The sequence below is a fragment of the Dermochelys coriacea genome, chromosome 27 (assembly GCF_009764565.3).
Source record: "Dermochelys coriacea isolate rDerCor1 chromosome 27, rDerCor1.pri.v4, whole genome shotgun sequence".
Taxonomy (NCBI): Eukaryota; Metazoa; Chordata; order Testudines; family Dermochelyidae; genus Dermochelys; species Dermochelys coriacea.
Window position 1 is genome coordinate 2628045 of NC_050094.1, and position 24316 is coordinate 2652360.

Below are 24316 nucleotides of genomic sequence, written 5' to 3' on the forward strand. Positions count from 1 at the left end.
AAGAGAGAGGAGACGGTTCCTGCAACTGTCCTGGTGCAGGCGTGGGCCACACTATGGGGCACGCGCTGGGGCCAAGCACGGCACAGACACAGGGGATCTGGGCCCTGCCCAGGGCTCCCCATGTGACTGGGCAGGAGGGAGCCAGGCAGCTGGGGTGCAGGATGTGTTTCCAAGGCCTTCCTGGACCCGCGTCCCCTGTGCCGGGAAGCTGGGCCGGGCCGGGCCGGGCTCGTCCCGAGGGCTCTGCGGCCCTGGGAAATGCAGTCGGGGAGACGAACATCTGGCTGCTTTGCTGCTGATCCCACCCTGGCCCCACACGACAGGAAGGGGGGAACTCTCCACTCCAGCTCTCCATCTGCTGGGGGCTCGGTGCCCCTGCTCCTGCCCTGCAAGCCAGCGCTTCTGGAGCCTTGGGAGCCCCCGCCTAGGCACCCACCCTGCCCTAAGGCGACCCCACTCCTGGGGCCCTTTCAGACCTGGGCCTGTCTGCTCAGCCAGCTGGCCAGGAGCTTGTGTTCTGCTGTGGACACTGGTGGCCCAGGAGCTGGGAGGCGGGAGAGCCACCAAGCCCAGCGAAGGGGAACAGCTCTCGGGACTGTGCTGCCAGGGCAGTTAGGAGGCCTGGCCCCGGGCGGGGGGGGAGGGGGCGTTACCTTTAAGGGTTTGTTAAAGAGGCAGCTGCCCCCACCCTCCTGCAGGAACTGGCTGTACTCCTCGATGCTGCAGCGGGAGAACTTGCGCGGGAGGTAATACCTGGGGGGAGGAGACAGCACCGTTACAGCTGCCATGCTCAGTGCACTGGGATGGGCACCCAGTGCCATGTGCTACCCCACCCCCCAGCCAGCCAGGGCCGTGGGCCTGCCCCTATTTCCTACTACACTCTGCATCCTACCCAGCTCAGGATGAGACACACACTAGCTGAGCAGATGCCTAGAGTCACCTGCCGGCTGGGCATTCCCAGCCCTGTAGTGCCCAGGGGTTGCAGGCCAGTCCCTCTGCTGAGGCTCCTGCAGCATCAGCTGTGACAGCAAGGGAGAGGGGGGTGCCCCCGGGGGTCAGGCCGGACTGACCACATCCTGGCTGCTGCAGGCTTAGCTCGGTCCCTCGGCAGCGGATAGTGAGGGTCACACACCAGCCCAGGGCTGAGTGGGGTCTGGGAGGAGACTCTGAGCACACAACCGGTGAACTTAACGTGTGGCTGCTGGTCACCTCACTGTCAGGCCAGCCTAGGAGCCGTGCCGCTCTGCACAGCAACACAGGTGTCACCAGCGAGATCAGCCCTCCCCCCTGCTCCCACCCACTGAATCCAGAAGGGAACTCACCCTGTGTCTTCCATGATGCACCCCAGCCAGGAATCTGGACACCGGCAGTCCCCTGCGGAGAGACATGTGGCAGCCCTTGCAATCATGGGGCCTAAGGCCCAGACATTGAGCCTGCCCGGGGCATCTCACTCCCGCTCCACCCCCGGCACTCCCCAGGCCGCAGTGGGTTGCAAAGCAGCAGGCTCAGCTGCCCCAGCAATGGGGACACGGCACCCCCTTCTGTCATTTCAGAATGCAGCCCCAAATCGGCTTCCTAAGTCCTCAATGCCAGGATTTTCTAACGTGCTGCTTGGATCGGAACCCTGACCTATCTCCCCAGCACCAGGCCCCACTGGTCTGGTACCCCGTCCCCAGGGCTGACCATCATTCAGAGCCCCCCAGACTGTACATGCTGGCAATGGGGCTATCCCACCCCCAGCTCTGCAGCCTGTTCCTCCTTGCACCTTGGAGAGAGTAGCAGGCACTTCTCACTGCCCCTGCCACCTGACTCTCCAAACCCCTGCTTGGCCCCATCGCCCAGCCACCCACCCCAGCCCAGCCTGCTTTCCCCGGTCAGTCACTTCTAACACCCGCTCCTCCCCTGCCCACTGCACACACGCAGCCAACACTCCACCTGTACTCACACTCCAGCCTCTAGCTCTGCAGGGCTCTCTGCCCCATGGCACTTACCAGGCACACGGAGCTGCCATGATGTTTGAGGAGGGTTAACACCACAACACCCAGCCCAGGGGATCTTGAACTGATCACACATAGTATCATAGACTATCAGGGTTGGAAGGGACCTCAGGAGATCATCTTGTCCAACCCCCGGCTCAAAGCAGGACCAACCCCAACTAAATCATCCCAGCCAGGGCTTTGTCAAGCCGGGCCTTAAAAACCTCCAAGGATGGAGATTCCACCACCTCCCTAGGTAACGCATTCCAGTGCTTCGCCACCTGATGTAGCCAGGAGCTGAGTTGATGTCTCACCTGAAGGAGGTACCAGCGCCCCTAGCACCAAGCTGGGAAAGTGGGTTCAGTAAAGGCTCAGAAGGGTGCCCCCTACTGATGCACTACTCTTCCTGCAGCACCTAGGTTCCCCAACCAAGGAGTGGCCTAGCTGTCCCCTGCTTAGTACATGCCCAGCCCCTGATGGTACAGCTGCAGCCTGTGACCTTGCACACATGCTGACTGAATGGCAGTGCCAGCTGCTCTTGGCACCCCTTGCAGGTGTCAGAGCCAAACATTCAGCCCTTCTCTGCGCACCTTACCCGCAGAGCTCCGGTACTTGTTCCACATCATGCCGATGTTCTGCCCGAGGGTCTGAGCCAGAGTCACAGCCATGGCGCCAACGTTCCCGTACTGCGTGGGGCGGCGAGGGAAACGACAAAGCCATCAGAGCTGCTGGGAGGGGAGAGACTCCAGCAGCCCTGGTCTGTGTGCTCATCCCCATGGGGAACAGTGCAAGCCTCTGCAAGTGGGGCTCCCTGAGCTCCCACGAGCCCCCTTCACAGTCCCTTATCCATTGCCTCCCCCAGCATCAGGCTCCAGCCCCCATGCCAGATCCTGCAGCCCCACAACCTCCCAGAACCTTGCCCCACAATCCTATGCCCCCCCGATCCCACAACCTCCCAGAACCCTGCCCCACAATCCTATGCCCCCCCGATCCCACAACCTCCCAGAACCCTGCCCCACAATCCCATACCCCCCCCAGATCCTGCAGCCCCACAACCCCTTACAATCCTGCCCCATAATCCCATGGCCTCCCAGTGCAGTCCCACAGCCTCTCAGTATCCTGCTCTGTAGCCCAGCACCCTCCCACTGCTCCCCCCACGTCCTATCTCCAAGGTGGAGGCTGTGTTAGGCTGAGGGTCAAAGTTGCATGGAGAGGACCACGTTCCCTCCAAGACCCTGGACTCCTCTGCCCCAAAACAGGCAGGATTCTCTTCCCCACCCACCTCATTGACACCCCCACCCCGGGTGAGTGAGCAGATCCCTCCGATGTAGGCAGTCCCGCTGCGGCTGTTCTGGAACGTCCTCCCGCTGCAAGGGAGCAAAGAGGGAGGAGGTGAGGGTGGCAGCCCAACTGCCTAGCTCTTAGTGTCACTTGCACTCAAGGGCTCAGTCCTGGCTGGTCTTGTGAAAGGAACCTTCCATGGAGGAGGGAATGGAAAGACAACATGCTCTCCTGTCAAAAGCCAGGCCTGGGAGCCAGGACTCCTGGGTTCATAGATTCATAGATACTAAGGTCAGAAGGGACCATTCTGATCATCTAGTCTGACCTCCTGCACAGCGCAGGCCACAGAATCTCACCCACCCACTCCTACGAAAAACCTCACCTATGTCTGAGCTATTGAAGTCCTCAAATTGTGGTTTAAAGACTTCAAGGAGCAGAGAATCCTCCCTCAAGTGACCCGTGCCCCATGCTACAGAGGAAGGCGAAAAACCTCCAGGGCCTCTCCAATCTGCCCTGGAGGAAAATTCCTTCCCGACCCCAAATATGGCGATCAGCTAAACCCTGAGCATATGGGCAAGATTCACCAGCCAGATACTACAGAAAATTCTTTCCTGGGTAACTCAGATCCCATCCATCTAATATCCCATCTCAGGGGATTAGGCCTATTTACCCTGAATATTTAAAGATCAATTAATTACCAAAATCCCATTATCCCATCATACCATCTCCTCCATAAACTTATTGAGTAAAATCTTAAAGCCAGATAGATCTTTTGCCCCCACTGCTTCCCTGGGAAGGCTATTCCAAAACTTTACTCCTCTGATGGTTAAAAACCTTCGTCTGATTTTAAGTCTAAACTTCCTGGTGGCCAGTTTATACCCATTTGTTCTTGTGTCCACATTGGTGCTGAGCTGAAATAATTCCTCTCCCTCTCCTGTATTTATCCCTCTGATATATTTATAGAGAGCAATCAGATCTCCCCTCAACCTTCTTTTAGTTAGGCTAAACAAGCCAAGCTCCTTAAGTCTCCTTTCATAAGACAAGTTTTCCATTCCTCGGATCATCCTAGTAGCCCTTCTCTGTACCTGCTTCAGGTTCAATTCATCCTTTTTAAACATGGGAGACCAGAACTGCACACAGTATTCCAGGTGAGGTCTCACCAGTGCCTTGTATAACAGTACTAAAACCTCCTTATCCCTACTGGAAATGCCTCTCCTGATGCATCCCAAAACCGCATTAGCTTTTTTCACAGCCATATCACATTGGCAGCTCATAGTCATCCTATGATCAACCAATACTCCAAGGTCCTTCTCCTCTTCCGTTACTTCTAATTGATGCGTCCCCATCTTATAACTAAAATTCTTGTTGTTAATCCCTAAATGCATAACCTTACACTTCTCACTATTAAATTTCATCCTATTACTATTACTCCAGTTTACAAGGTCATCCAGATCTTCCTGTATAATATCTTCCTGGTTCTCTTCCTGGATTTGCCACTGACTAACAGCTTCAGGCTTCCCCCTCCATGTCTCATAGACCCATACATTTAAGGCCAGCAGGGACCATCGTGATCCTCTAGTCTGCCCTCCTGCACATTGCAGGCCACAGAACCTCACCCACCCCCTCCAGTAACAGACCCAGAAACTCTGGCTGAGTTACTGAAATCCTCAAATCATGGTTTAAAGATGTCAAGGTTACAGAGAACCCACCATTTACACTAGTTCAAACCAGCAAGTGACCCGTGCCCCATGCTGCAGAGGAAGGTGAAAACCCCTCAGAGTCTCTGCCAATCTGACCTGGGGGGGGGTTTCTTTCCAGCCCGATATGATGATCCTGAACATGTGGGCAAGATTCATCAGCCAGAGACCTGGGAAAGAATTCTCTGGAGTAACTCAGAGCTCTCCCCATCTAGTGTCCCATCACCAGTCATTGGGGATATTTGATAATAACAGGTGCGCGTGGGCCACATGCCACTGTCGGCAGTTTCATCATCCCATCCCCTCCATAAACACGTCAAGCTCAGTCTTGAAGTCAGTTAGGGTTTTTGCCCCCGCTGCTCCCCTTGGGAGGCTGCTCCAGAACTTCACTCCTCTGATGGGTAGAAACCTTGGCCTAGTTTCAAGCCTAAACATTTGATGGCCAGTTTACAGCCATTTGTTCTTGTGCCAACATTGGCCTTTAACTTAAGTTACTCTTCTCCCTCCCAGGTGTTTATCCCTCTGATGTATTTTTAGAGAGCGATCAGATCTCCCTTCAGCTTTTGTTTGATTAGGCTAAACAAGCCAAGCTTCTTAAGTCTTCTCTCCTAAGGTAGGTTTTCCATTCCTTGGATCATCCTAGCAGCCCTTCTCTGCACCTGTCCTGGTTTGAATTCATCTTTCTTAAACATGGGAGACCAGACATGCACACAGTATTCCAGATGTGGTTTCACCATTGCCTTGTATAATGGCAATAAAACTTCCCTGTCTCTACTGGAAATACCTCGCCTAATGCATCCTAGGATCGTATTAGCCTTTTTCACAGCCACATCACATTGGCAGCTCATAGACCTCCTGTGATCAACCAATATACCAGGTCTTTCTCCTCCTTTGTCACTTCCAACTGAGAAGTCCCTCACTTATAGCAGAAGTTTTTGTTGTTTAGTTCCTAAATGCATGCCTTTGTACTCTGCACTATTCAATTTTATCCCATGGCTATTACTCCAGTTTTCAAAAGTCATTCAAATCTTCTTGTAGGATACTCCAGTCCTCCTCCCAACTTCCTGTCATCTGCAAATTTAATTAGCACACTCCACTTTTTGTGCCAAGGTCATTGAAAATGTTAAATAAGTTTGGTCCCAGGACCAATCCTGGAGGAACTCCACTTGTAACCTCCCTCCAGCCTGATAGTTCATCTTTCAGTGTGACCTGCTCTAATCTCCCCTTTAACCAGTTCCTTACTCACCTTTCAATACTCATATTAACCTCCATCTTCTCCACATTAACCAATAATTTCCCATGTAGAATTATATCAAATGTTTTACTGGAATCCAGGTAGATGAGATCTACTGCATTTCCTCAGTTTCCCCATCTATAAAATGGGGATGATGACCCTGCCCTACCTCATAGAGGACTGTGAGGATTAGTTAATCAGAGTTAAAATTGCAAAGTACTATGTGTATTCTCAACATGAGCCTCTCCAGGAAGGGGCGCTGCAGGGAGCAGGGTAGGGGCATTGGTTGTGGGGGAGCTCTCGGCTACTCCAGTCCCGGCCCCTCCCAGCAGGGGGCACTGTGGGCAGCAGGGCAGGAGTGCCGGCTGCGGGGGAGCTCTCGGCTACTCCACTCCCGGCCCCTCCCAGCAGGGGGCACTGTGGGCAGGAGGGCAGGAGTGCCGGCTGCGGGGGAGCTCTCGGCTACTCCACTCCCGGCCCCTCCCAGAAGGGGGCACTGTGGGCAGCAGGGCAGGAGTGCCGGCTGCGGGGGAGTTAGGAGGGCTGCATGGCCGTCCCAGCTCTCACGAGAAGAGGTGGACAGCATCGCTCTGCTCCGGCAGCGCCTCCGTCCGGTATCTCATGAACTCGCTCAGCGTCTGCAACGAATCCTCCTCCACGTGGATCTTGTCCTTGGAGGCCCATGTTTCCATGGCCACCAGCACGATGCGCGTGTTCAGCTGCTCCTTGTATATCTGCAGTGGCAGAGGAAGGGGGCAGGCCATTACAATCCCAGCTGCCTTTGCAACCTCCCCAGGCTCCTGTGACATGAGGGTGGTGCATGGCCCTCCCCAGGCACCCCTGCTCTCTCAGCGGGACCCCCCCACGCACTCATCCAAGCAGGTCAGCCGGCAGCGGGAGAGGCAGCGAGCCGGACGTCCCAGCACAGCCAGCACTCACCATGTCCGCCAGGTTCACCACGGACTTGGCAAAGTTGCTGGTGAGGACCACAGACCGGCGCAACTGTTCGAACTGGAAAAGAAGACACACAGGAGAGCAATGCAGGGTGGCTCTCACCCCACCCGCCACAGTGCCCCCTGCTGGGAGAGGCCGGGGCTGGAGCAGCCAGGAGTTCCACCCCCCCTCCCCCCAGCCAGCGCTCCTGCCCCGCTCCCCACAGCGCCCCCTGCTGGGACAGGCAGGTGCTGTGCCCTGGGTAGGCTGTTGTGTTCAGCCTGCCTCTTACCCTGAGCACAGCGGAGACCCTGGCTGGCCCCAGGGCCGGGCCGTCCCGTCTCTGCAGGGGAGAGGGCCCCGGGCCACGCACTCACCAGCTGATGGTCGTTGACCACCACCAGCTCGATGTACTTGGTCTCGCTGTGCACGGTGCGCTGGGCTCGCCGCACCTGGGGGACGCAGAGAGAGACGTGAGCGAGAGCACGGGGCCGAGGGAACCCTCTGGGCTGCGGGGCACGGACAGGGCCCACGGTCCCCTCTGGGGACACTGGCCTGGGCCTCTCGCTGGGACTGAACAGCCTTTGGTTCTTGGCCAGTCTGGGCCCTGCACGGCTGGCCCTGGAAAGCTCAGCACCCCTCCCCTGGCCCCAGAGCCCCCTGCTCGCCTCCCCCCACTGCTGGACTCTCAGCTCCCCTCCCTCCACCAGCCTGAGCATTCAGCTCCCCCCCAGCCCACCCCAAGTGCTCAGCTCCCCAGCCCACCCCCGAGCCCTCAGTTCCTCCCCCCCCGCCCGCTGGCTGAGCAGAGCCCTACCTGCCGCCTTCTCCTCAGTCTGGGACGGGTGTCTGGGCCCTGCTGACTCAGGGCAGCGAACAGGCAGCCTAGGGGCAGAAGCGCAGTGGGGTCAGGTGGGGGTGATGATGGGGCTGACAGGCAGGGCCAAGGCAGACGGTCACAGGGCTGGATCCTCCAGCCAGGATCCAGTGGGAGGCAGAGCCAGGGCTGCTGCTGGGCGGGGTGGAAGTGACCAGGTGTGATGAAGTGGGAACTTTTTGCAATACTTTGTGTGACTCCTGCGTGTGCCTGGCTGGGAACAGGTTTGCCCTCCAGGCAGGCTCAGAGACATGTGCGGGGGGGTCGCCTTGAGCGGACTGACCGGTCCTTAAAAAGGACTGGCCACGGCTGACCCATATCAGTGGAAAATCCAAGACGACCACGGAAAACCCAGTCACCAAGACATTGACACTCAGCAGCCCACCGCCCAGAGGGAGGGGGCTTTTCCTGCCTCTCAGCAGGGAAGCGGAGCAGAGACTCCTGCTCCAGAACAAAGGGCTGGGAGGTGGGGGCTCTGCAAGGCACTTGGGGGCCCTCTCCCCTGGGAACTGACCAAGGAAGGAGTCAGAGAGACAAAGGCTGAAAGTGAAGGTCACTGCATCTTGGCAGGGCTCTGGGCTGGTCAGAAGGGACAATGCTTTAATCTGCTGTTCTCTGGGCTTCCCTAAGGGCTCCCTGTGCTGGGTTCCAGCTGACTAATCACCCTGCCTGCTCTGGCAAGGCTGCGAGCCCCACTGGGAATACCTGGGGAGGTATATCAGTCCCTGCTGAGGGGCAAGTCCCTAACCAGAGTCCAGGGCAGTGGGATTAGCTGAGCAGAGTGCCCGGGGTGACCCCCCAGAGGACCAGGCTCAGGAGGTGGTGAGGCCGTGTGCCCCACCTGAAGGAAGAATGAGACCCATGGGGTCTGGCACACTGAAGGGCTCCTCCCAGAGCGGGTTCCAAAGCTGGGGCATAGCTGTGGATCCGACACCAGGTGAGACAGCAGCTAGCTCTCAACACAGGCAGACGGCTGGGCGTGCCGGGGAGGCAAACCCACCTTGAGGGAAGCCATAGAATGGGCATGGGGCCGAAGCAGCTTCTGTAGATCTGCTTCCCACCGGCTTCTCGGCTCAATGGCCCTAACACAACCTAAGGGCCACTGTGTCATGGGGAGCGGGGCTCGCATGCACCACTCACCTGGCTCTGTGCACCCCTGAGGGGGGTGGGGAGCAGGCATGCGCTGGATCAGGTGAGGCAGGGGCCCCTGCGCAGGGAACAAGAGAGCAGGAAGGTCACCGGTGGCTTTCCCAGCTCCAACCTCCAGCCTGGGCCACAGCCCCCTTCGCAGGGCAGGCTGGGGCTAGAAGCTACCGCGCCTTGGTTTCCTGAGTGTGTGGCAGGAGGGGGAGGATGCCCCCATGGACGGGTGGGTAACGCCAGTGCACGGGCCAACTACTGCTCAGGTAATTCCACCCTGCCTCCCGGGACTTGCCTGCACTGCAGGATTGCTTCCTGTTTATCACTGGGGCCTTGGGTGCAGAATAGGGGACAACTCCAGTGGAGTGGGATTGTTCTCCACTCTGCTCCACCCCAGAGGGGCTGCATCTGTGGGATCCTTCAGTGTGACAGAGGCTCCCAGAATGAGGTATGAGGAATGCCTCCCTGCCCAGTTCTCTCTCCTGAGGGTGGCACCATGGGGGTGGTCCTGGATCTGGGACAATGAGTTCAGGTTTTCATCTGAGCCTTTCAGAAAAGGTCCCTACTGTGTCATCCAGGAGCCAAGGAGCAGAGGAGGGAGACCCTTCTTAGGCTCTGCCCACCTGGCCGAGGAGCTGAGCAGAGGGCCGGAGCTCTGGACTATAAGGAGGAGTCAGAGAAACAGGTTCCAGCTCCAGGTTTTACAGCCCCACCCCCCACACAGACCCCAGCCCCAGGCAACAGGAGGATGAGCACGGCCCTGGAGTTCCCCTGGGTGAACTTGCCCACAGAGGCTCTCTGCAAGGGAGACAGGAACAAGGGGGGGAGAGAGGGCTCCCCAGCCCCGACTGCCCCAGGGAGTGGGTCCCCAGCACCAGCTGCCCTTGCCTATTGGCTGGGGGATCCCTAGCCTGTACTGGGGAGCCATGCCCATGGGAACCCTGGGAGCGAGGGCTTCACCACCAGAGAGGATGTGTAGCAAGGTCTCTGCAGACTGTGTGTGTGTCCAACACAATCCACACTGGTTGTGCCTCCCATGACACCAGCATCCCCTCCAGCCCAGGGCCTGGAGTCCCAGCACCAGCTCGATGGGAGCTGCCCCACCCAGGGACCGGGGTCCCAGCACCAAGGCCCATTATCCACACCCAGAAGTGCGAGTCCCAGGGACAGAATCCATCTCCCAAGCCAGAGGAGGCAACACCAGGCCAACCCGCTGTGTTTCAGCCCTTGCCTCCACACTGACACCGGGGATCATTAATTGATGACCTGCAGCTGGAGGGGCCAGTTTCCGGCTGGGCCGGCAGCAGGGTAGCAGGGTTAGGGTTTCAGCCATTCCATGCTGCCAGGCTGCTGGGTTATCAGCCTCGGGACACATGCGGGTGAGAGCAGGGGAAGGAGTGGGGGCGGCCCCTCATGGCCCCACACCATTACCCCACCCACCGGTGCTTGAGGGCCTCATGGACCCCCCAGGGGCTCTCACCCCAGCAGCCCTTGTAGGCACAGCCTGCCCATCCTGCGGGGATGGTGTGGGGCTGGGGAAACTGAGGCAAGGCTGGGGGCGGGGAGACACTCCATGGACTGAAGGAGCGGGAGGGAGGGGGAAGCTAATGACCGGATGGGGAGCAGATGTCAATGGAATCTCCTTCCATTTGCTGCCATGGCAACAAGGGGAAAGGAAGCACTCTGGGAAATCCCTCTGGCTGCAGCCTCAGCTGCAGGGCTTTGGATTTAAATGGGCCAGTGCGGGCGATACCAGAACCTGGCGTCAAAATCTGAGCACCCATCCGAGCGCCCAGAACCTGGCGCCAGCGTCTGAGCACCCATCCGAGCGCCCAGAACCTGGCGCCTGCGTCTGAGCACCCAGAACCCAGCAGCACTGGTGTCCGAGTGCCCAGAACCAGCACCAGAGTCTGAGCCCCAGAAAGGCTGGGCTTGTGCCCTGGTGTCTGGCCGTGCTGTGACCCTAAGCCTCCCCTTCACCTCCCCGGGGAACAGGAGCCGGGTGAGCGGGAACCCAAGTAGGCAGCACAGGGGGTGATGGAATTCCAGCCCAGCCCTTACCTGCCAACGCTCGGCTGCTCTGCGGGGCTCAATCAGGTACATATCCCTCCCGTCTGAGAAGACACCGCTGCAGGGAAAGCAGACACCCCTTTGTCACAGATGGATGCAGATCCACTCCCCGCCCCCCCCCCCGAACCTTCCAGCACCACTGGGCAGCGAGGGACCTGCAACACAATTCCCCAGCCAGTTTGCTGCCCTGCAGAAGAGAAGCACCTCTCCCAGTCCCTGTACCCAAAGCCAATGCAGCACTCTGGACTGCCCAGCAGGGCAGGGCCATGACACCCACCCTCATCCGAAACCCCCTAGGGTGAGCAGCCTTGCAAGAGTGCTCCCTCCCTCCCCACTGCCACTCCAGCATCAGAGCCTCCTGGGGGCTCTGTCCCTGTACCGGCTCAATCCGCTCCCACCCTGTGCCCACGGTGGTACTTACTGCAGACCACGGCAGCTGGACAGAGCTGCCAAGGACCTCTTGTCCCCTCGGAGTTTGCCCTGATAGTAACAGTGCTCCCCCGCTCCCTGCAACAGAACAATGGGGCAAGGAGAGTCATCAGCCACCAGGACTGCAGCAGAGAGGGAGCATGGGCTAATGACTGGAGGAGGAGATTGGGAGCCAGGACTCCTGGGTTCTAGTCCCCAGCTCTGGGAGGGAACACAGTCTAGTGAAGAGAGCAAGAGACTGGGAGTCAGGACTCATGGTGCTATTCCTGGCTCTGATCTTGGGCAAGTCCCAGCCCTTTTCTGTGCCTCAGTTCCCCCCAACTTGGAACATGGGATAACATCTTGCAGCCACTTCTTGGTTTAGGGTGCCATGTGTTTACACACACCAACATTCGCTGCACCGGTATTGGGGTCCCCGTGCACACCTCTCAGATTGTAACGACAGCTTCTGTCAGATGGACAAGCCCATCTGCACGTGTACCCACATGTGCTTGTACTCCATGTGTGTGCCCATGCATGTGCAAGTGTGAGTCTCTATGTCTGGGTACGTACCAATCTGCGTGTATGCTGTGCTGTGTCTGTGTGGGGGCAGGGTCTTTTATCCTCCGTGTGGTTGTTTGTCTGGTCTTTGCATGTAGCTGCCTGTATGCGTGTCCTAGAGAGGGTGGGTCCTTTGCTCTCATTTTCATTCCCACGTCAATGTCCCTGTGCATTCCTAGATAGGCTTTCCCCTACCTGCACACCTGTCTGCATGTGCATGCATGTCCTTGCATGTAGGCATGCATGCATGTTTGCCCAGATGTGTGCGTGCACCTGTCTGCATGTGCGCCGTGTTCACACTTATGTGAAAGTCCATGTTTGCCAATAGCAGTGCACAGATGCCCTTGTCTGTGTGTACAGCGCCCTTCTTCTCCAGATGCCTGTGCACGTGTGTGCAGCTCCATCTCCACAGGCTGGCATGACGCACTAACAGCAGCATTGCTCCATTGTGTCTATTTATAGGAACCATCCCTGCACAGGTTACAGAGCCCCAGCCTTGGGCATCCAGGGGCAGATGGGGTCCCCAGTCACCACAGCCGCAGGCTGGCACAGAGCACTCAGAGGACTTGAGGAGAGGCCGGGCATGAGCAGGGCGGCCCAGAAGGGCAGGGAGAGGGGGAGGGCAGAGGAGGCCCTGGCGGGGCAGGGTGGAGCAGGCAGCCCAGCCCCTCCCCGCCTGTCCTTTGTTTCACATTCCCTCAGCATTACTGCTGCTCCACTTCCAGGGCCGGCTTTGTGCTGAGCGACACCATGAAATCTGCATGACAGGCGGGGTTGCCGGGCGAGAGACCTGCCAGGCTATTTATGGAAGGACCCATTCATCTTTTTAACCTGGCAGCGCCTGCCGTGGCCCGCTCCCCCGCCCCTCCGCTGGCTGTAGGCAAGAGTCCCAGCAACCTGGTGTCATTCTGCTTCCCTCCCACGTGCATTAAGGGGGCTGCCCTCCTGCCCCAGGCTGGGGAAGTGTGCTGTGATCTCTCTGCCAGCGGGCCAGAGCAATAGGAGCAGCCTGCGTGACCCCCACCCCCAATACACACAACCTCCTGGAAGGGAAATATCTTTACAGCCCTGCTGATCTATTCTGGGGGCAAAGTCCAGATGCATCAGGACACCTCCCATCGGCTATCCCAGGCGTGGCCTCCCCTCCACACAGCTCAGCCAGGGCCCCTCAATCCTGACCCACAGCCCCCTGTTACCCCAGCCCCTGGGGCTTTCCTAAGTAGAGACGGACCCTTGCACTCAGTCCTCTCTGATTGCTTGGTGGGTCTCGATTACTGACAGCTGGAACTCTGTGGCCATGTGTCTTTGGCCAGACCACCCTAAACACGCCCAATCTCATCTGATCTCAGAAGCTAAGCAGGGTTGGGCCTGGTTAGTACTTGGATGGGAGACCTACTGGGACTGCTGGGTGCTGTAGGCTTTAATGGCAGGAGGGATAGCTCAGTAGTTTGAGCACTGGCCTGCTCAACCCATGCAAGTTTGATGTGAGCTCAATCGTTGAGGGGTTTAGGAATCTGGGGCAAAAATTGGGGATTGGTCCTGCTTTGAGCAGGGGGTTGGACTAGATACCTCCTGAGATCCCTTCCAACCCTGATATTCTAGGATTCTAACTCAGTTGAACCCCCTGTGCTGACTGCCCCGGTGTTGGCTGGCATTAATCGACGGCTGAGCCATGTGGCCGTGGTGCTACTGTCGGGACTAGCTCGCTCCCCCCTGAGCTCTCTGGGGAGGGGTCTGTGTCATGTGTCTGTGCAGCACCCAGCACAATGGCCTTGATCCCCGATTGGGGTCTGCAGGCACCACTGCACTAGGACACTAAAGAGCCCAGGTGAGCTGATCTGTAGAGGTGGTGCCCGGGCAGGCCAGAGCCACCTCACCCGCCTGGTGTGGATTTGTAGATTCACAGCGTTCGAAGTCAGACGGGGCCATTAGATCATCTAGTGACTTCCGGGGTAGCACAGGTCATTACTTTACCCCGTTCTCGCTGTGCGGAGCCCAACGGCTTGTGCTTGATTAACGCATCTTCCAGAAAGGTCTGGAGCCGCAGACACCAAGAGAAGGAGAACTCCCCGCCCCGCTCGGAACGGCCAGTCGTTTCACTTCAATAGAGTACACGTCTGCACAAATCTCTACTTCTCAGACGTGCCAAAGCTAACCAACGTTCCCAGCCTGCTTGGGATTGACCATGGCAGGTCCCATCTAGCTCCCTGCCCCCCAACCCCCATCCCCACCACCCCATCTCAGAAAACCCCTCATGTGCCCAACCACAGGCTGCAAACCTCTCTGGTCACTGCTCTCCTTTGGTGATCTTCTGGGGCATCCCTGCATCCTCCATAAGAGGAGAAGCCCGGGAGTTTCTCAGTAAGGAGCCAGAGGGAGCAGCTTGGGAGTGAGGCTGTTTCGTAGCCTGCTGGATTGCATGCCCGCGGCTGTCTGTCTGTCTGACCATCTGTGGCTCTGACTAGTGCTCTGGGCTGGAGCGGCAGGTGGGGAGGAGGGATCTGTAGCCCAGCTGCGCCCTGTCTGCAGCAGTGACTCGCTGTGCTCCATGCTGGGCCTTCAGCACCAATGGAGCCAGGCTTGCCATGGGGTATTGCTCTGCTGGGAATGCAGGCACGGTCCGACTCGGGGGCCCACCTGTTTGGGACTTAGCATGCCACAAACCCACCCTGGAGAGCTCTAAACACAGGGAGCCGCAGGAAACAAGAGGAAAGTCAGAACCACGACACGCATGACTCCAAACGGAAGGAGGAAGAGATGGATCATGGCAGAAGATGGATCACAGCCAAGGTCAGGAGGCCCAGCCCAGCCACGTTCCTGCACCTCCAGGAAAGGCAGGGGCTGGGCCAGAAAACATCCCTCTCCTCCCCCAAAGCCTGGCCAGGAGATGTGAGCACAGGAGAGCGGTCCTGTCCTGCCCCCCCTCATTTACTAGCCTCTGCACCAGGGGGGCTCATACTGGGGTGGCCAAGCTGCAGCCCCCCACCTATAACCCCAGGGGAGGACACAGGCTGGTCAGTGGTAGAGGGTGCCAAGCAGCAGGCAATTCCCGTCCCTCAGTCACAGGGGGCTTGGGCCAGAGCAGGTGAGGGTGGTACTGGTCCAGATGCCTCTGAGCTGTAGCAGGCAGGATGGGGGAAGGCAAGTCATGGGGTGGCGGGGCCAGGGCAGGGGAGGGGGGGCGCGGACCTGGTACTTGGGCCAACTGGACTGTGACATTAACCTTTCATGTTGCATGTTTGCTGAAGAAGCTGCCATGGGCCATACCCCTGAGCGGCACAAGGCCAGGGTGGGGAGTGGGCACTCACAGCCATTGACCCTTTTGGAGACAAGGGCCCAGGACCCAGACTGTACCACAGTGGCTGGTGCCAGGGTAGCTCAGGTGGCGTGCAGTTAAAGGGACAGGGCCTCATTTGTTCTGCTGACTGGTACTAACAGCCGGTGCTCTTAATATTGGTGTGATCACACCACAACCCAGTTCACCATCACCAGCCCCCCAGCTGCTGAGCCCATGGCCTGGAGTGGCCACAGCTACAGGGGAGGAGGAAGACCTGGCCTGGATCTCCATGCCCACCTTAGCTGGGCTCTGGCTGGAGCCCTGCCTACGGCAGGTCCCCTCCGCTGGTCTGGGGCTGCACTGAGCCAGGCTCCTCTGAACAGAGCTGCCTCTGGTGCTGGCCATTTCAGGCCTGGACGCAGGGGGCTCTGGGGATCCTTCCAGCCAAAATGACCCCGCATTGTTCCGTCGGGCCTGTGCTCCCATCCCCCTCCCCTTGACATCGAGAGGCTGCTGGCTGCATTTGCACTGGGTCCCCTTTCCCCAGCTCCCTGCCAGCTCCACGTCGCTGAGCCAGGCAGAAGTGTGGCGTCGCCATGACCTGCTACTCTCTGGCCTTGTGTGTCACAGCATGCAAAACTCGCTTTGATTTCTACCCTGATGGGAGTGCCGCTCCGCTTCCCCTCCCGGCACCAGCTTCCTGGCCTGGCAGCGACTCGCCCAGCAGCACCGGCAGCACCGAGCTGGGTCAGCCCCAGGCCCAGCTAGCCTGGTGCCCTGTCTCCGGCAGGGGCCAGAACCAGACGCTGCAGAAGAAGTTGGAGGAACTCCACACAGCGGGAAAGGGATAATCTGCCCCACAATAGGTCTCATCCTAGTCAGAGATGGGCTCAAGACCCGAAGCACCAGGGTTACTATCCTGCCACAAAAAGAAAAGGAGGACTTGTGGCACCTTAGAGACTAACCAATTTATTTGAGCATAAGCTTTTGTGAGCTACGGTTTCATGAAGTGAGCTGTAGCTCACGAAAGCTTATGCTCAAATAAATTGGTTAGTCTCTAAGGTGCCACAAGTCCTCCTTTTCTTTTTGCAAATACAGACTAACATGGCTGCTACTCTGAAACCTATCCTGCCACAATTCATTCATTAAGATACTCTTGTACTGTAGAAATGCCTGGTCCCTGTTTGAATCTTGCTACGTTCTTGGTCTCAAGGCCACCCTGTGGCAGTGAGTTCCACCGGCTAAATATCACGGGGTGTAAAAGTATTTTCTTAGCTGAGTTTTAAATTTGCCACCTATTCATTTCATGAGACGTTTCATCATTCATTTAATTTTGCTAATTTCATTCCCATTCTAGACACCAGGCAGCCAGGACCCGCCCGCTCACCTGACTCTCGGCAGCAGCCTGGCCACACCTGCTTTGCTACTGCAGCTCTCACAAGGGCTGCTCTTGCCCAGCCCATGCTGCAGCACGGTGGGGCTGGGCCACCCCAACACCTGCTCCTGGCCAGTCTCATCCTGCAGCTCTACATCTGCCTCCTGAAAGACTCTGCCTGGCCCCTCAGTCCTGATGGCAGGGGCCTTCTCCAAGCTTGCTCTCCAGCAGCACCCAGCAAAGCCCACCCACCCTGTGCCGCTCCCACTCACCGGACTGTGGCTGCTGTTCCCATCCTGGCCAAAGTGCCGCTCCACATAGCGCGAGGAGAGCAGGTGGCTGCCGGGGAAATGAGGGGGGGCAGATGAGGAGCTGCTGCTGGCTGGGGCAGGTGGGGGGCGAGGGGGTCAGACTAACCAGTCCCCTGATGTGCTGGGCTGGTGCCATCCATGTGGCAGAGCATCCACTGGCCTTTCCCCTGTGACTGCAGGCTCAGCCGCCCAGACCTTGTACCCAACCAGCCCTGCTCCCCTTCCGCTCCCACTCCCGTACCCACAAAAAGACACAGTGCGCACTGTCCACAGGTGCGCTCTCGCTACACACACACACACACACACACACACACACACAGACACTGTCCACAGCTGCGCTCTCACTACACACACACATACACACACTGTCAACACCTGTGCTCTCACCACACACACACACACACTGCGCACTGTCCACCGGTGTGCTCTCACTACACACACATACACACACAGACACTGTCCACAGCTGCGCTCTCACTACACATACACATACACACACTGTCAACAGCTGCGCTCTCACCACACACACACACACACTGCGCACTGTCCACCGGTGTGCTCTCACTACACACACATACACACACAGACACTGTCCACAGCTGCGCTCTCACTACACATACACATACACACACTGTCAACAGCTGCGCTCTCACCACACACACACACACACTGCGCACTGTCCACCGGTGTGCTCTCACTACACACACATACACACACACACTGTGCACTGTTCACAACTGCACTCTCTCTACACACACATACACACACACTGTCCACAGCTGCGCTCTCACTACACACACACACACACACACACACATACTGTCCACAGCTGCTCTCTCGCTACACACATACACACACACACACACATACTGCGCACTGTCCACAGCTGCGCTCTCACCCCACACACACACACACATACACACACACACTGCGCACTGTCCACAGGTGCACTCTTGCTACACACACACACACACAGAGTCCACTGCTGCGCTCTTGCCACACACACACACATTGCGCACTGTACACAGCTGTGCTCTCACTACACACACACATACACACACACACACAATGTCCACAGCTGCGCTCTCACTGCACACACAGAGTACACGCTGTCCACGCTGCACCTGCTCTTCACTGGGGGCCCTTGCAATGGGCTGGGCTCACTGGGAGGCACATTGGAGTGAGGTCAGGGTGGGGCTGGGCTGTCGGGGACCCCCCGGGAGCTCTGCAGGTTCACTCCGCGGCACAGAAACCCAATCGCCAGCCACTCGGGCTGATCTCGCCGGCTCCCGTTACACCCAAGCTCTGGAGCTCACCTGGGCCTTGGGCTTCAGTGTCAGAGCTGGGTGGCTCCAGAGGGCTCCATGAAATATGAAGGGGGCAGCTTTCACCCGATGCCAGAGCTTGGAGCCAGCCCAGTACGGTGCCAGGGCACGCGGCACCCCCCCCCCCCCGAGCGTCTCCTGCACACGTGCTCAGAGCCTCCCCCACACACGTGGCCTCGTACTGCCGTGGGTCCAGGCTGACACCACGGAGCCCACAGCTCCTCTGCTGCAATCAGTAGTGGGGGCTATTGTGCCCTTTATGCTGTGGATCCCTGATTGCTGGCACCTGGGCTGAGCCCCACCAAACTCATGACCCACAAGTTCCAGCACTGCGGGGTGGATCCCCGGCTGGTGGAGCTGTCTCACAGGCAGCAACAGGCCACGCGTCACCTGCTTCCACCCCAGCCTGCCCTGGGCCTCAGTTCTGACTCATGGGGGCCAGCCCTTGGGGCACTGAGCCAGCGCACCCACAGCCCCAGGGAAGCACTTACTGGTTCAGCTCCAGGTCCAAGGTGAAGGCCGAACCAAAGGCATGAATGAGGAAGCTCACCTGGGCCAGGTGCACAAACTGCAAGAACCGGAGAGAAGCAGAGTTAAAACACACTCTGTCCAGCAATGCACGGCCCTGACACTGGGTCCCCGAGCAATGCACACCCCTGGCACTGCATCCCCAGCAATGCACACCCTTGACACTGGGTCCCCCAGCATTGCACACCCCAGCACTGCATCCCCAGCAATGCACGCCCCTGGCACTGCGTCCCCGGCAATGCACGCCCTTGACAATGGGTTCCCCAGCAATGCACAACCCTGGCACTGCGTCCCCAGCAAGGCATGACCCTGGCACTTTACCCCCTGTCATCGCAACCCCCAACTAAGTACCCTCCTGGCACTACACGCCTTTCAATGCACCCCCTGGCACTGCACTCCTTGCAATGCACAGCCCTGGCACTGTACCCCTTAGCATTGCAACCCCCCCAAAAGCACCTTCCTGGCACTGCAACCCCCACAATGCACTCCCTGGCACTGCACACCCTGGCACTGCAACCCCTAACAAAGCACCCTCCTGGCACTGCAAGTCCTGCAATGCACCCCCTGGCACTGCATGCCCCTGGCACTGAACCCCCCACAATGCATGTCCCTGGCACTCTAACCCCATCACCCCTTGTCACTGTAACCCCAACAAAGTACCCTCCTGGCAATCCACCCCCTTACACTGCATCCCCTGGCAATGATGCACCTGGCATTATACCCCCCTGGCACTGAAACCCCCAACAAAGCACTCTCCTGGCATTGCACACCCCACAATGTAGACGTCTGACACTGCACCCCAGCACTGCATGCCCCACAATTCATGCCCCATGCACAGCAACCCCCCAATCACTGCAAACTCCTGGCACTGCACTGCCCCACCACTGCATCACCCCAACACTATAACCTCCCTATCCCCAGTACTGCAGCCCCCCCATCTGCAGAGAGGGGCTGGAGGGGGCATCGCTATGCCACTGCCCTCTCGGGGGAGATGAGTGGTGTCTGTGCTGACACAAGGCACTGTCTGGGTCAACACGTTTAGACGCTAACGGTTTCTCTCTGCACAGCGAGCCATGGCGGCAAGAGCCATGCCCCGATAGATTCACTCATGCAGGCTGGGGTCACTGCAGAGCCAGCTGGGGAGCTCTGACTGCGGTGGCAGTGCTGCAGCTGGAGAGAGAGTACAAAGCATTGCGCCCTTTCCTGTGGGTCCTGCTTAGGGTTGCCAGGCATCTGTTTTTGAGTGGAACGCCCAGTTGAAAAGGGACCCTGGCGGCTCTGTTAAAAGTCCGGTCAGCGGTGCAGAGGGGTCCAGGGCTAAGGCAGGCTCCCTGACTGCTTTAGCTCCATGCAGTTCCCGGAAGCGGCCGCCAGGTCCTAGTGGTCCCTAGACGCATGGGCAGCCAGGGAGGTGCTGCCCTTGCTCCGAATGCCAGCTCTGCAGCTCCCATTGGCTGGGAACCACGACCAGTGGGAGCTGCGAGGGTGGCGCCTGCGGGAACGAGGGCAGTGTGCGGAGCCTCCCCGGCCGCCCATGGGCCTGGGGCTGCAGGGACCTGGCGGCCGCTTCCCAGGAGCCGTGGTAAGTGCCGCTGGGACCCCACATCCCAACCCCCTCCCGCATCCCAACCCCCTGCCCCAGCCCAGAGTCCTCTCCTGCACCCAACCTCCCTCCCAGAGCCTGAACCCCCCCCAACATCTCAACTCCCTGCCCAGCCCCCTAGTGCACCCCAAACTCCTCATCCCTGGCCCCATCCTAGAGCCCACACCCTCAGCAGGATATCTCCCCTGCTCTGCATCCCAAACCCCTGCCCCAGCCCGTACCCTGAGCCCCTCATTTTTGGCCCACACCAGAGCCTGCACCCACAGCAAGAGCCCTCACCCCCCCACACACATAACCCCCACCCCAGCCCGGTGAAAGTGAGTGAGGGTGAGGGAGAGCGAGCGACGGAGGGAGGGGGGATGGAGTGAGCAGGGGCGGGGCCTTGGGGAAGGGGTGGGACAGGGGTGTTCGGTTTTGTGCAATTAGAAAGTTGCCAACCCTAGTCCCGCAAAAATGGTGACTCCTGCTTGGGGAGCCGCCAGAGACCCCCGCAAGGCCAGCCAAGCATGGCTAGCCCACGACGCGGCCACCGGGGCCAGGCTGCTGCACACCCTCGACTGAGCCAAACCCATCCCAGGTCAGACGGCAGGAAAACACCAGTTTTCTCCCAGACGCCATAAAAAGAGAGCAAATGCTCAGGCTCCCATGCTGCAAGCCACGCTCTGCTGCATGCAATGCCCCACAGAATCCGCGCCTAGCTCCAAGTCTCAGCACCCATTTACCACCCCTGGAAACACTGTACTGTCACCCTCAGTGGGTCCCACCCCCCACACTGCTCAGTGCTGGTCCCTCCCCCTCTCCAGAATGGGCAAATCAGAATGATGGGGTTCAGAGTGGGAGGTCTGGAGAGACCGAAACAGTCAGGACTGTTTGGTTTTGGAAGCAGACAAAGAAGAGGGTCCATGATAGAAGGACTCAAAACATGAGTGGGACAGAGCAGGGGGATCAGGTGCCACATTTCACCCTGTCTGCTAATAAAATAGGGACAGTCAATGAACAACACACAATTAGCCTGAGGAACTCACTGCCACAAGGTCTGATTGAGGCTGACAGCTTAGCAGGACTTGGTGTGGCTATGGTTAATGAGGAAGTCTGAAGTTGTAGTAGAGCTGATCCCATTTTCTTATAAGGGATATTGACCCTCCTGCTTCAGGAAAAACACTAATTGATCAGGAAGTTATTCTGCAGCTGTTCACTGGAGGGAAGATTCTTGCACCTCTTCCTGGAGCAGCTGGTGCTGGCCACGGCTGGAGACAGTCACCTGTGCTAGACAGACCCTGGACTCATCCAGTCTGGTGAGTCCCATGTTCCTAGAAACAAATTCTAGTTCTTATGGTTGTGCAGAAAAAGCCCAAATGTGAGCTGAGCAATAGTGCCTGAGTCTGCAGACAGCCTGAAACCACAGCTCAGAGAGAAGTAAACTGCCCTCATTCATTGCAGTGGAGGGTTGGCCCTGGAGCCTTATGCCCACAATTAAGTGTCCACACAGAGTGAGGGACAGCCCTGCCCCTAAGAGCTCTCAGTCCAACTAGATAAGACAAACAAAGGGTGGGGAAGTCGAAGGACCATTGTCCCCATGATACAGGTGAGGAAACTGAGGCATAGAGCTGGATGGGAATTTCCAAAGCATCTCCGTGTTTCACAGGGAGCCTGTAGCAGAGCTGGGACCTGAACCCGGCTCTCCAGAGTCCCAGGCTAGGCCAGCCCTTCCTGCCTGACCCCAAAGCCCTTTATAAACACTAAGGAGTGAAGCTCACCACTCCCTCCCCTCCCCCTGCAGAGCAGTGAGGCCCCACAGTGCAGATGGGCCACCAGCACAGAGAGGAAGAGGCTTGCCCCAGGGCACCCAGCAAGTCAGTCCCAGACAGCAGGCTAGGGGTGCTGGGTTCTGAGGGGGTCGCAGGAGGAGCATGTGGGGCAAGGAAGATCCTGGAATCTGCTTGTTTCCAGCCACTGGGATGGTCGGCTGCAGTCAATGGGACAATAGCCAGTGTTCTCCAGCAGTGAAGGATGTTGGTTTCCATCCCGCCAAGTCACTTGCTGCAAACCCTCTCCTTCAGTACATGAAGACCATATCGCTATGGTGTGGTACTGATATACAGATCGGTAGTACCCAGAGTTCTCATAGTGCCAATGTTATGAGTAGAAATCTTCATGGTGTGCAAGCTCTCTTGCAGGAAGTGGTACCTCAAGCATTGTATGTTCACTGTTTCAAGCACAGGTATAATTTAGCTTTTGTTGATGTGTGCAAAGGAAACAAACATGCACTGAATTTTTTTCACCGTCCTGGAGAAATTTATGTACACTTTTCTCTCTGGGTCAGCTGCACATACTAAATTCACAGCCATTCAAAAGAAAGCACATCCCAAAAATAAAGTCTTGGCATTGAAGAAGCTCTGTGACATTTGATGGGCATGCCAAGTTTCTGCTTGTAATGCTATGAAAAGACAATTTCATGCATTCTTGTGACAATCACAGAGGTGACAGGGCAGTAGGTATACAAGGTCTTAGCTCAGTATTTGACTTTATTGTCTTCCTTTGTAGCCTTTGATGGGAATTTAGGATGTGGATGTAAAGAGACCTTGTTGAAGAGCATCGTAAAGGAGGGGATCTGCCATCAAGACTCCAATCTCCCCAACCCTATGGGCCAAAGTTATGGCAACTAAGAAGTCCGTCTTCATAGATAAACAGTAGGGATCAGGTCACCATTGGTTTGAATGGAGGTCTCATAAGGTGGTTGAGAACCAGGTTAAGATCCCAACATGGAATGCAGTATATAATGTGAGGGAAGAGTTTACACAGTCTGTGATGAGGTGGAGTAGATCTGGAGGCCCCCTGATAGAGGCTTCGCGGCCCTGACTCACCCTGCCCCAGAAAAGAGCAGAAGAGAAGTCTTCCAGGCAGCCTAGAGTGGCTGCAGGGGAGCAGCCAATCAGAGGAGCTATTGGAGTGACCTATCAGGAGCCAGAAGGGCCATATAAAAGGAGGCAACAGAGGCAGAGCAGTCAGTTGCTGCCTGGAGCTGGAAGAGCGGGAGCTGGGTGCCTAGCTGGGTGGGAGAGCAGCAGGCTGATGGACAGATCAGTGTGGGCAGGCAGAGCCCAGAACCTAGCCAGACCAAGCAAGGCTACCATAATGGGCCCTGCTGGGCTGGTTGAAGACTGAGCCCAAGTGAGGGCTGCTGAAAGGGTATCGAGATGGGCCCCTGTTGGGCTGTTAAGGAAAGCAGTGTCTCCAGGAAGGGAGCCTTGGTGCTATGGCCCCATATCAGGGCCATCAGAAAGAAGTAAAGACTGTATACCTAGAAGGGGGGACGGTGTGTGTGACTTGGTGGGAGGGCTGTGTCACTGAAGACCCACTGAAAGAACCATCAGCCAGGGGAGCGCTCGCGAGAGGCGGGTGCCACCCTGTTGTAAGAACTGAAAGGAAAGCAGGCTTACACCTGACATGAAAGGGGGCTGAGCAAAAATGGAGACTCTCTTGACCAGGGAATGAAAGGCTGATATGGCGGCCAGGTGTACCTTGACTGAGCTGATGGATAACCCAGATGACTTCAGCTCCAGCAGGTAATCTAGGATGAGGGAAAGGGGAACCAATTCTGCAAGTAAGTAATGCAGGTTGATGTTTTCCTACTGTTTAATAGCACCAACTTCCCATCCATAGAGCAGGAAGCCTCTGTCCCTGAGAACCATCCAGGAGCCGGGCTCTGAGGTGAAGTAC

The 24316-nt window shown here is 57.6% G+C and overlaps 1 protein-coding gene and 1 pseudogene across 5 annotated transcripts in view; one reads left to right on the top strand and one right to left on the bottom strand.

Moving 5' to 3' along the window:
- The window catches only part of ADAM11 (ADAM metallopeptidase domain 11), a 50484-nt gene that overhangs the window by 11025 nt on the left and 15143 nt on the right, over nt 1–24316 (bottom strand). For all 5 annotated transcript variants that reach the window (XM_038385905.2, XM_043503451.1, XM_038385904.2 and 2 more), the window contains exons 3-15: nt 18957–19033; nt 17102–17168; nt 11630–11715; nt 11200–11266; nt 9139–9205; nt 7939–8006; nt 7499–7573; nt 7128–7199; nt 6756–6922; nt 3259–3343; nt 2572–2662; nt 1323–1374; nt 654–753 (exon numbers count right to left, since the gene is read on the bottom strand). In XM_038385905.2, the coding sequence (XP_038241833.1) occupies nt 654–753; nt 1323–1374; nt 2572–2662; nt 3259–3343; nt 6756–6922; nt 7128–7199; nt 7499–7573; nt 7939–8006; nt 9139–9205; nt 11200–11266; nt 11630–11715; nt 17102–17168; nt 18957–19033 (1074 nt within the window). The remainder of the gene's footprint in view (nt 1–653; nt 754–1322; nt 1375–2571; nt 2663–3258; nt 3344–6755; nt 6923–7127; nt 7200–7498; nt 7574–7938; nt 8007–9138; nt 9206–11199; nt 11267–11629; nt 11716–17101; nt 17169–18956; nt 19034–24316) is intronic.
- LOC119849195 lies at nt 13479–13597 on the top strand (annotated as a pseudogene).